General features: G+C 39.8%; 1 protein-coding gene across 15 annotated transcripts in view; it reads left to right on the forward strand.

Annotated features, from left to right (window-relative positions):
* CTBP1 (C-terminal binding protein 1) overlaps positions 1 to 13,069 on the forward strand; it is a 199,058-nt gene that overhangs the window by 162,185 nt on the left and 23,804 nt on the right. For all 15 annotated transcript variants that reach the window (XM_085547494.1, XM_015862566.2, XM_085547496.1 and 12 more), the window contains one exon: positions 3,961 to 4,115. In XM_085547494.1, the coding sequence (XP_085403620.1) occupies positions 3,961 to 4,115 (155 nt within the window). The remainder of the gene's footprint in view (positions 1 to 3,960; positions 4,116 to 13,069) is intronic.

Raw genomic sequence — 13,069 nt, forward strand, 5'->3', positions numbered from 1 at the left:
AGTTACAGCCTAGGTAAGAATGCAAAGTGAAGGTAGGTGCCCCGGGGGATCAGTCTCATGTTACATGTGCAGGGTTGTAAATGAGCTGAATACCCAACCTGTCATTTTCTGCCCTTGTTTCTGTAGATAGAGATGAGGTTTTTCAGCAGTTCGTGTTTTGTTAAAAGTGTAAATCACTCTGATGTTTCTGCTGTGCGTAAGGGAGGGTTGGTAGGAAAAAGCCTTTTGAAAGGATGCTGTCGAGGGAGTTTTCCTTCTTATTGAATCATTGCGCTTGTAAGAATCCCCAGAAACCAGTGAAAACTCCTTCCCAGGGCTGCTGTCCCCCATTTCTTGTGCGTGTCAGGATAACCTTTACTTTCCTTAAATACATTTAGATAAGCCTTAAGGTCTGACTTGTACCCATCCAACCTCAGGGTTAAGGCTTCTCATTGCATCCAGGTGCTCCTCACATTCCTGCTCACCTCAAAAAGCAGGAGTGGCAGAGAGGGGTCCAGGCACTTGTGGTTGCAGTGCATCCATGTGCTCCCCGGGATGTTAGTGGCTGGCAGTGGAAAAGCAGGAGGCAAAGGGGGAAGGGTGCAGATGGAGTGAGAAGCTTTAACACTGAACTTCCTGGCTTCTACAAGAGCAAGTCAGACCCTTAATGTTGTTTTAATGTATTGTTTGTCTTTAATTTTTTAGTAAAAATCTGAACACGGTCCAGGCGACAGGGCTTGTAGTGGGTAAGAAATTTAAAAGCTTTGGTTTGAGATTGCAGGAGGCTGCAAGAGAAGTTAAAGACATGGAAATGAGGGTGGGATGACAGGCTGCTATTTTGCCTCAGAATACTGAAGATTGTAAAGGGCTGTGAAATTGAATTCATGACCCTGGAAGTCAGGCTCGGCTTAAGAAGTGTCAGGTTGGTAGGGGTTCCTGAAGGTCTCAGTTTAGGATAAGCTGAGTTTGGTTCCTCTTAACAAAGGATCTAGGATATGGGGGGAGGATGTTTGCCTTCTGCTATCTGTGCTTCATAAAATGCTGTACCATGTAATCAAATAAACCAGCAAAGTGACGTGATTTTTTTAAACAGAGTTTGGTGTTTGCGGTGCTGAATGTTGCTTTGGACCACTTTACAGGTCTGTTCCTGGCTCTGAGCTGCATCATTTGCTGCTAATGGGGGTGTGGAAAATACCGCTCTGAAACACACATCATTTTCTCCTGCCTTTCCAAGGGGGTGCTGCAAAACCGACCACGTGGTGCAGCGCGACGTTTCCAGAAGCAGCAGATTGTAGCTAAATGGTGGAAGCGGTAGTTTTTTTTTGTTCAAACGTTTCTGATTCATAGTTAAACCGTTTCTCTACAAATGTAAACTTCAAGTCATGGCTGCCGCTGTGATTAAGTTCCTGTAAGTTTACTTAAGTGTTGAGTTATTGTCTGCGATTCAGTGATAGCGCGATTAGGCGGAAAGATTGTGCAACAGGAAGTCCATGCTGCAGTTCAGAAAGGATTTTGGCAAGCCGGGGTTTGTGGGCTTTTTGTGGTCAAGGTCAGTGGATGTGTTTGAGTTCTGGGCAATGTTAGCAATGCCGAGGTGCTGCTGGGGTGGGTTCTCCTCCTTATTCTGCTGCTTTCAGCTCCTGCGCTTACTCTGCCGTGCCTTCGAGCTCTGGCATTCATTTTAAAGGCATAAGGGAAAAACAGGCTGCACCTCTGTGTGATTCACAGAAATTGTTATTTTAAAGAGCTGTGTTTTGCAGTGCTGTATTTTATGCTTTCCTGAGGCAGCTCTAGCGAGAAGAGGAATTTTTGAGAGGGATGGCTTTTAATCTCGTTATCAATTTGGGCTGTGTGGGCTCTTCCCTTGACAGATCTTTTGCTATCTCTGAGGGAAATCAGCTGTGCCACGTTTCTCCTCTTTCATCTTAAACATTTCTAGCAAAGTCGTGTATATTTTATGTACTTCAGCTTGGTTTCAAACTCGTCATTGAAATCCTGGCTTTACTCCTGGTTAAGAAGCTGACCATTAACATTTCACTTGTACAACAGGCAGGGTTATTCTATTCAGTATTATTATATTCAATATGGGTACGGCTTGCAGTGTTGTTTTTACATTGGCTTCAAAACATAATTGTATTTCATTAGTGCAGTTGCATATTTTGGTGTGAAACGTGAACAAGTCTATAACATGCTTTATATTAGAGTGCTTTAAAATAAAGATAGGGGGGGTTATAAATAAGTTCTCATTAGAGGATAGCAGTTATTCTTGGGATAGGTATGTAGCATTTGTAATCTATGTTTGTGTTACATCTGCATCCTGTACCACTTTAGGAGAGTGTGTTTTATTTATTATAATACCTGTCTGAAGGTTGTGTGGCTATTGAGGGTTCAGGGATGTAACAGCCGACAGTAGGTTAGCAAGGTGCTGGATTCCCATGAACAATATTTGGTGGGATATTAAGTGCTGTTTACTGAAGTAATGGATTATTTGTCTTTTTCTGAGCACCGTAAGCATTTATAAGGATCTGTTGTCCTTCTGTGTCCCATCTGCGAGATCCTTTTGCTGCTGGATAAGCAGTTCTGAACAGGAGAAATCCCAGTGTCCTGTGTTGATTCATCTTTAAGTACAAGAACTGTTTGAATAGGTGAAGAATGTAATGGCCAGGCTGTAGTAAGGCTGCTCAGTTCTGCTCCCTGCGAAGCCCTTTTCCCAGCTGCTGGTTTCCTTCTCTGAGTATCCTGTATGCAGAACTGGGACTTGCTGTGCATATGGCAGTCTTTCAGGGCATGCTTTTTGACTCTGTCAGAGGCTTCAGATACAGAGGTTTCTAGTGGGTGGGGTAGCTGAGGAATGCCTTCTGCATTCATATTGAGCCAATTCAGATTATAAAGTAGGAAGCAAAACCTTTACATTCACACAACAGCATCGTTTGCATTTGCACATAAGAAATATTTGCCCTGCTTCGCTCTGCGGTGTTTAAAAGTACTTGTTTTGAAAGAGGGAAAATTCATGTACTGTATTCTTGTTTTCATTTTTCCTTATCTCTTCAGGAAGTCCCTTTTTTCCACCCACGCTTAACTGCTTTTGTGTAAATGTAATGGTTTAATATTATTCCCTGGAGTACTCTTATATATTTATGACATCCATACACTAAAAAGATACTCTCTGAATATCTCGTTATGAAGATTAGTTTTCATTTTAAGACTCCATAAAGAGGATATAAATGAAGCCTCTACTTTGAACTGATTTTTTTTTTCCTTCCTCCGAATGTTTAATGTGTATTTATTTATCAACCTGCAATGCTCCAAGTGTGATGCTGGTTTAGGGATGAGATGAGCATCTTGCTCATATTTTGCCAGGGAGCTTTCAGTGGTGGATTAAATATGATACATTAGATCGTCAAACAAAATAACTGTGTAAAACTTCTGAATTGAAGCAGATCTGCATAGATAAGCACTAAACACATATACTTGGACAATGGATCTTCAGTAAATACGCATTTTTGCTGTTGTAGGCTTTTTTATTAGTTAAATTTTAGTAGGAGCGGATCACAGTCATATGCAAATTCAATGTTCAGCTCCTTACTGAATTACATATAGTGTTCCATAATGTACAAGCCTGGGCAAGATCTTTCTCACTCTATCTGGAGCTCGTAAAGGTGTGGAATCCAATCAAAATACAAATCTTGGCTGAGGTTGAATAGACGCTTCTTAACAGTGCAGTGAGAGTGTCCTTTAAAACACTGCCTTATTCCCTTAGTGTTTTCAGCTTCCTTCCACTGTTCAACCTCCTGAGCCTTCGCTGCGTTTTTTCTTAGTGCGAGAAATGTTCTTTGTTTACTGACTGTAGATTTTGTTCCTGTTTTTAATAGCTTCAATCCTTGAAATCTTGTTCTGCCATCAGAACAAGCAGACTAGCTATAACCTGTTTTTATTACATTTCCGTGGCTTGAATAACTCGTCTTCTCTGTTTCTTCATAGGCATTCGACCTCCGATCATGAATGGGCCCATGCACCCACGCCCGTTGGTAGCATTGCTGGATGGCAGGGATTGTACAGTAGAAATGCCTATTCTGAAGGATGTAGCCACAGTGGCATTTTGTGATGCTCAGTCTACACAAGAAATTCATGAAAAGGTAATATTGCAATGAAAATACAGTGTTCTAGAAGACATTTTTATAAGAATTTAATGATTACAGATATTGTGTTTTGTGTTTAGACTTTGTAGTTGGGTTAATAATTAAAGGACCCGTAAATCACATTAATTTATTAGAAGTGATGAAGAAAGGTGAAAAATGTCTGTGTCAGATTATGCCTTCTGTGCAGTGCATCCTTGGCTGGGTCTTGCCCGTATGCTCACCAGCCGAATTAGATTTGGGGAGAGCATTGTATCTGGGAAAACTGCATTACATGATGTTTTGAAATGCTTCTTGGAAACGCTGTTGCTAAGCTTTCCACCGGAAAGCCAAATATCAGTGTTGAATTGGCTCTGCAAAGGACTTTCAAACTGCTCTGCTTAGCCAACTGTTGGCTTAGAAGGTGCGTGCGCTGTGAATTCATGCTGGGGTTTCAAACCCAAGGCTAACCAAAAATCTATTCTCTATAAACATTTAGAATTGCCTTGTAGCTGTACGTTATCACTGAAACTTGTGCCTTTGCTGATGATTTGGAGACATGTAAAAGAAGTAGTGGCTTCTAATGCTTTCAAAGGATTTCTCATTGTTTTTAGAGGCATACTCATTTTTAGTGATGATAGCTAAGGGTGCCAGCTGGCTTACATGCCTGTATGTTCTCTTTTGAAGGCTTCTTTCAGCATGAAGGCCTAACATCTACCCCAAATCTTCTTTGCTCCTTAGACAGCAGTAGAACCTTTCCACATCTGTACTTTTGTGGATATAGAATTAATTTTAATTAAGTTATTGTTGGCTGTTAGCAGAGAAAGCCTCAGCTGCCAAGTGTTCCTTTACCTGATAGGGTGAAACCTGCTTTTGTGGAGGTAAAAACTGGAATGAATTTGGTGGCAGAGGAGGTCAGCTGGATCTGTTCCAGGAGAATCAATGTTTCCCCTCTCCATTGAAGATCCATAACAGATGAATACAAATCCAAGTATTAACATTAAGGCTTGCTGTGTGTCTACATCTGCTTCTGCAAACAGAGCGTATGGTTGTGTGCACTGCTGAGCGTGCTTCAGATATGAAGGCATTGCGTCAGCTGGGCTGAATTGCACCAATAATCTTGCTTCTCTACAAAGATATTGTTAAGCTTGTTCTATGCTAATTATAGTAACCCTTAGGCTTGTTATTTCAGAAGCTTTTCACTAACTGTTTTAATTGCTTATTTACTTTTCATTTTCTTATATAGCATTGCTTAAACATTTTAGAGCCTGATATCTGTACGTGATGGAAAACTTAATCTTTTTATTGACTTTCTTATTAAACCAGCCACTTGCATAGGTTACCAATACAATGTTTTCCCTTCTGTTACTACAAGAATAATTTTTATGTAGTCCCTTTCATACCAGCATTTTTTTGGTGAGAACCCACCAACAAACTTCTCAGCTTCCAACTGCCTAAGAAATATATTTTTATCCTGAAAAAAAAGTTTCCATTGTTAAAACTTTCAAGATTTTTAAGAGTGACTGTTGTATATTTTATTTTTTTCCCCAGCAGTGGATGATTAAAGAGCTTTTTTATGCTGTGACAGCACAGCAAACTAAAACAGCTGGTTCTCATGTTTCAGACAAAAATAAGAGGTGACTCTGCTCTTGTAAAGCCTTGTATTCCTTGGTGGCTCTCAGATGCAGATTTGTTCTCCATACAGGAATATGCTTTTGTCAGAACAGTTGTCAAGGATGATCTTATAAATTGTTTTCTGCAGTGTATTGGCTTAATGTTCTTTTGATCTTTTATTGTGTTGTGACATTCCATTTTGGGAGAATAAGATTTTAGTGAAACCTAATGCCAATTTCATACATAGAAAGATATGAGTGTTTTTGCTGTGTGTGCCGCTGGAAATGTTTACTGTTGTGGCAAAGGAGCCTAGAAGTAAATAATTTGAGACCAGATACAAACAAGTGAGAACTTCTTTGTATTCATTAGTAATTTGAGATTCTGGGTTTTTTTAAAGTTCATTTGTAAAGGCTGAAAAAGGCCTTTTCTCTTAATCATGTGTCTCAAGAAATGTAATATAAGGGCTTATTTCTGTCTGTTTTTCATGTTTAAATGCTGTTTGGATTTTACTCTTTTCCTGTCTCACACCGTCATCAGAAACGTGGCATGTGGGATAGCTGGATTCCAGTTAGAAGGACTAAATAGCACATGAAGAATAAGCAATATCAATGCTGTTTCACCCTATTGGTAAATAATAGCTGTCTGCTCTTCAGGTGAACACTGACAGCTGCACCACCTGCACAGTGTTCTGCTTTGCTTACATAAATCCACGTCATTTATTTTTAATGCATCAGTGGGGAATTCCTGAGTGGCACAATTGCCTTTCCTTAGATACACCAAATATTTTCCCTTATCTGTGACGTGTAGTGAATGAATTATGGAGGTTGAAAGCCAGCATGTGTATCTCAAGTTGTAGCTTAGGGAAAGAAAGTAACTGAAACTTGATGAGTAACACAGGTAATCTGTTGCTGATCTTTACAAATATTTGTATTTAGTGCATATGCTAAATATGCTTCCATTGTTTCTTACATTAAAAGAATTAACTCTTATTGAACCCAATAATGTATCTATAAAGTGTGTTTTCACTAGCAACAACTATGTTGTCATGATACAGATTTTCATTAGTTCAAAGGTTGATGCAGTCCTAAAACACTCGGGTTTGCAGTTTGTGTTCTGCCAGACGATGTACTTCTGTGTCAGAAATCACAAACCCTCATCCATTTTAAAGGAATATAACATAGATCAGTTTATGAAATGCAGAGCCCTGCTTTGCCTATGCAGAGTGATCACTTTTCACTTCAGTTGTTTGCTTACTTATGAAAAAATGTCCTCCTTCAACCCATTTTAGAGCTATAGTGAAGAGTACCTGTATTTGAGTACTGCCTGTCTAATACATTGTTTGGAAATGGTGCTTCAATGAATGTAATTATTTTTCTCAGGAGAGGTTTTAAAATCAGGGGTTGCTTATCCAAAGCAGTATTTAAAATGTTTGTAGATTTATAATGCATATTCCTGGCTGTTCTATATGGCACTGCCTTGTTAATTAAAATATATTTGGTAATGGACATTCGCTTTCTAAATACAATTGTGAAGGAGGAGATAGAAGAGTTTTCTTCAGGTAGGTTAGTGTGCAAGTTTCAGTCCTGTGGGGATTTCCCTATGGCAGAGCTCTTATTTCTCATTCTCTTTTTATGGCTGAAGAAATAGATGTATGGAAAATAAGTAGCTTGACTTTAAGCAAGTCACAAGTAAATAATCGCTTGTATTAGAACTCTGCTTCACCTCAGGTCAAAGATGTGTTACTGGTGCTGCTGGTTGTAAAGCAGGCTGGGTGGTGAGGGTATATTTCATTGCTTTGAGAAGGCTGTCAGTGCTGAAGTGAGTCCTGATTTTTACTGAGAGTGACCCAAAGTACTGCAGTAACTTTGCAGCTGAAGACACTTATTATAGTTCAGAAGTTACATGTATGTAGGGCTTTATTGACTTTTAAAATTACTTCTATGTTTGCCACTCCCCATCTCAGTGGGGAGGGTGGTTTGTGTTCAGGGCTGTTGTAGGTATTTGTAACAGGATGCAACAGTCATTTAAGCTTTGGGCTTCTCGGTTCTCTCTTATTATAAAGACTGTACACGGCGATGTGAAGTTGAGCATTTTGTCATTCAGACTGTATCATGGGGAGCTGGTGGGAAATGGGAACTGGTCTTTCTTCGCCTCTCAGGAGACTTCACTGAGTCATTTGGGGTAGAAATTCACTTCAAGATTTGAAGTGATGGTTTGATCTATATTTATTTATTTGAGATCATATTAATATCAATTAAAGTTAGTATGTTAAATTGCTTTTTATTTCTTCTACAATTAATTGTGTAAATCTGCCTTTTCCCTTCAGTGACTTCATTACATATAGAGTGAGAAAAAGTGCACTTCCTGGCTAGAAGGAGCTATGCATAGAAATAATATGCAAACTCTGGTAATAGAAGTGTTAAGTCCAGCAGAGGAAAAATAAAGGGATCCCTGCAAACTTGAATGAAAGAGACAGAAGCACAGCTGATGACAAATGAGCTATAGAGCAAAATGTACGTGCTGAAGAAAGAAACTGGACATGTTTTCTCATTTTATTTATTTATTTTCTTTTTCATTTCTGTGGTTTCCTACATCTTCAGTTAGAAGGAAAAAAGGCAGGAGGTTGTTTTGGCAGGATTTACTGCTTCTTTCAGACGCCCAGTTCCTCAAAACATTGAGGAAGATGCAGTACTGAGCTGGAAGTGCTGATTTAGTCTGAGTGGTAAACCCACACTGCAGCCTTGCAAGGGTTAGTAAAGCTAAAATGCCTCACATTCCTTGACCTCTGCTAAAAGCACAAACCAAAATTACCTTTGCAAGAATACTGTGTTTCCATAGCTTTGTTGTAAATGATAACATTGAATAGTTGAGCTTCCTGTTTGTTGGAGTAGGACCGGGTGTTTTCAGTCGCTGGTCTGTGTAGGGATGAACTGTAGAAGTGTTTCCAGTTACTATTTAAGACTGTTTCAAAGAGAAGCTGAAGAACTTTCATAGTGCAACACATGTTTGGAAACTGAGACAAATCAAACACGCTGCTGCTGTTCAGATGACTGCTTGATTTGTTTCTGTCTTATTAATGGTAAAGTAAGATAATTTTTGCAGCTTCAGGTTCTTATCCATTTAAAAGTGAAGCTGTAACTTTGCATTTGCACCAGCACTGTAGTTTATATTGATACATTCCCAACATGGTAGTTGTCCAGCAGATTACATTGACCATTCTGCCTGACTTGTCACTGGTCATGCTTAGAGATCAAGTGCAGCCTTAGCAGCCAGCTGGCAGCACCTGCACACAGGGCTGCTGTGCCCAGCAAGCAGCTTGTATCGATCCTACAGGCAGAGCAGGCTGTGCTATGTGCACAGTTAGCAGCAAGCATTCTGCTTCATTTCCTGGTACTGGATCTTCACTAAGGATCACTGGGCCTTGAAAATTGCTGATGGTTATTAACAGCTTTTTTTGACGCAGTTCCGTGGGTTGATGCCTTGTTATCAATGACTTTCATAATCCAGTGATCCACTGGCAAAGAAGTTTGATCCACCCTAGTGTCTTGAATTGAAATGCTACACAGTTCTGTGATGTTAATAGTGCGTACAAGTTAATGCATAGGAATCTTTATAAAAAGATCTTCCATTTAAAGCCTTTTTTGCCTTCCAGTTCTAGAACTCCATAATCCAGATTGTTTTTGTTCCCACATTTCCAGTTTGTCAGAGTTTTCCCATGTGCTGTATAGAGCTGTAGCTGTTTCTCTTTACCTTCACAGAATCACAGAATGACCTGGGTTGGAAGGGACCTCAAGGATCATTAAGTTCCAACCCCCCTGCCTGGCAGGGCCACCAAACTTCCAGTGACCTTTGTCACTTGAATAATTCAGGTTAAATTTTTTATACTTGTTTGTATTTATATAAGATATAAAATGAAGTAGTAATGTTTAAGTGTATGAACTAATAGCAGTAAATCAGTAGAAGACCACTAGGGCAGTGTCCTGGTGAAAGTGTGTTTCGTGAATTGGATGTGTTACTGACAGTGATGCTGATGGTAGGAATCAAAGGTCGAGCTGTTGTCTCGTATATAGAAGCTGGAACTAAAGAGCAGCACAAACTGATGTATTTGGGGACCTGCTGGCTGCTGTTTGAGCACACTGGGTTATATTAGTTTTCAATGTGTTTGTTTTGTATGGATCCATCACATTGTTCTGATGGGTCTTTTCGAACAGTTAGAAGCTTCCTCCAACCTTCCCTTATAATACGGACTATGAATTTCATGGATTGCTGCTCTTCTGCTTGTCAAGTAATGCAAGGCCTACTCAACTTAAGTGAAATGCATTGTCTACCTGAATGTGCAAAAGTAACTTCTGGCGACACTGGAAGATTTAACTGGGGATGACACAGCAAGGTTCAAGTCCAAGAAATGCAATACCCTGTCATTTCTAGAACCAGATGGAATATATCACTTCTGGTAATGATTTCTGAGAGGTCTTTTTAGGAAATAACACTGTGCTGTCATTCTGTATTTGTTTTATAAATGTCTTCTGTCTCTGCATTGAAGGAGTTTGGCACTGGATGTACTGTGTTATGATCTGGATTGATCTGCAAGCCTTTGAGACCAGTTGTTGGTAGTGAGAAGTGCTGTACTTCTAGATCAACCAAAGAGCAAACTGGTTTGCTATTCCATTAGCGTTTTATAGTACTCTTATGCTTTTTGCTAAAATGCTCAAGACACTGAGCTCTTATTCAAATAATATGAGGCCTGTATGTTGTAATGGTCACCATGTGGTATTTGTGATGGCTAAAATGGTGTTGAAACGATGACAAAACTGAAAGGGAAATGTTTAATAAGGATTTGAGCCTTCAACTACATTCACTACTCAAGATCTGTTAAATTCTTTGAAGTAGGAATGTTTCCTACAAGTGTCAGCAGTTCTCTAAGCACCTTGGAGAGGTGACATATTGTGAAAGCAAAGTAGTCATTCTGAGGTTGAAGAACAGCAAAAAGACCTGTCTGAACAGTTCTGCTTGGAAACGATGTCAGCTCACTGCAGAGGGTATGAAAAAGGCATTCAGCAAGTTTTCTGTACCTCCACCTAGAAGTAAGTCAGTAGCTGATGGCAGAACAATGATGCAGATAGTTCCTTCTGTCACCAAATGATTATGTAGTCCAACCTGTGTCCTGTGTTTCAACTTTTATCTCAGATCCTTTCTTCCAAAAAAGGCCAACTGCAGTCAGATGAAAGCAGAAATGGCTGCTGTGTTTGTGCTGTGTCAAACTTTGCCTGTTCCATTTCCATGCAGGAAAGGAGTATTGTCTGACTGCCACATACCTGACATTTCTAGCCTGCTTGTTTATTATGTCTGTAGTGCAAATTGTCAGGGGTTGATTTTTACTTTGGTATCATAACCGCAGTAGATTCCAGACCTGCATGTTTCTGCTGGATTTCAGTTTCATGTATTACTCAGATTTAGTTCAAGTTTTATTTTTGATCTAAGAATCTTACTAGACTTAAGTATGTTTAATATTTAATGGCTTGGAATGTAATTTGTACAAATAATATCAAAGTACAGAAACTCTGTTGTTAAAGCTCTAAGTGGCATTATTAACATTAATCTCAGTGCAGAATGTTTCTAACTTCAGATTCCCTATTTGTTTTTGCTTTTTTGATATACTTCTGTCACTTGGCTGGTTACTGAAAGCAGTAATATAATTTAATTAGCAAAATTAATGTGAGATAATGTACGGCAGCAGAAGACTACATGCTGGCAGTGCGTTTCTTTGCTAACTCATCCATAATCCTAGAAGCTCTTAACAGTAAAAAGAAAATCATAAAAGATTTGTCGTATCTTTTGGTTTCATACCTCATGTAATGAATAAATGAATGTGGAAATGGTTAATGTCAGCATTGAGCCGTAGTTGAAAAATGATGTTCCTTTTCATTCAGTACATTCTTATACTAGCAAATACTTTGATATGCTCATGCTAGGCCAGAACTGAATGGACTCAAAACCATAGTGTAATGAGTCCAGACCAGTGCTCACAGAGTGCAAATTACAGTCTTGACTAACTGAGTTAATAAAAGATGTATGATTATGAAGTGAAATTCCCAGATGAAATGCCTAAGTCCATTTGTCTGTATTTAGCCCTTGTTTACATTGGTTCTTGAGGCAAACACTCTGGCCCTTTCCAGTTCTGGAGGGCAAAGAAAGAAGGGTCTGCCTGTCCCATCAGTCTCGGGTGCATTGCTGTGAGTTACTGCACGTTATGTGTGAGCAACGGTGCAGCAACCCCTAAAGAAGCAGCAGTGGTGTGTGATACAATGCAGGATGGAGGACGTGGCCAACTGGAGAGGGCCAGGAAATCACAGAGATCTTCAGGACCTCAAAGCCAGAAGCATGGAAATGCATCAGTGTAGAACTCGAGATTGTGACTTGGAGAAGGAAGAAGTCGTGCTGGAAACTTGAGAGTGCAAAGTAAGGTGTGCATTAGGAAGAGATGGATCCAGGTTTATGTTTTTACCAAGGGCTCTCGGTGTGCTGTTGGCCATGCAGAAGTGTTCATCACATGAGGCTTCATTAGGAAGGATTTCCACTAAGTATACTAGTGTTGGTGTAATAGAGAGGGGAGTCTCAAATAGCAGCATTTGCAGCTGGGTCACCCCCCAGAGAGCTGACCTTGTGCTTGAATGAGTGCATCAAGAGGGTAGAGAGGGACCAGCCTGGAGGAGTCTAGAAGAACTGGGCCTGTGAAGCGCAGCCAAACAACTGCTGAGAGGAGATACAATCACTGCTTATTAATACGTGTGGATTATAAACACTCTCTGATGAGAGCAGTCATGCTGATGGATGATTTCTGGATGTAATCTCCAAAGGACTTGTACCATTAAGATCAAGGAGTTCTATGTGCATGTAACCATTTAAATCTTCAGAGTCTACAGCTGTTCTTCGAATTACATTGTAGCTGCTTACTTCAAGGCTGTGTAACTTCTAATTTTCTTGTAGTTCTCAGTCTTGCAAGTAACTTCTGCTCAAAGGATTCTCATTTCCCCAGGGAGGTGGTTGAATCACCATCCCTGGATGTGTTTAAGACCCATTTGGATGTGGTGCTCAGGGATATGATTTAGCAGAGGGTTGTTAGAGTTAGGGTACTATGGTTAGGCTGCGGTTGGACTTGATAATCTTCAAGGTATTTTCCAACCTGGGTAATTCTATGATTCTGTGATCTCAGAGCTGGGGTTGCCAGTCCTGGAACACCTATTGAAATACAGATTATTCCGTGGGGCATTCAGTTAGGAGCAGTTCTCTCTTATTTTCATGGGTTTTGTTGACATTTTCTATTAGAATATTCTGTATATTTTAGTTTTTTAAAGTTACAG

Source organism: Coturnix japonica, chromosome 4 (assembly GCF_054131305.1).
Source record: "Coturnix japonica strain WE chromosome 4, WE-NBRP24, whole genome shotgun sequence".
NCBI classification, from domain to species: Eukaryota; Metazoa; Chordata; class Aves; order Galliformes; family Phasianidae; genus Coturnix; species Coturnix japonica.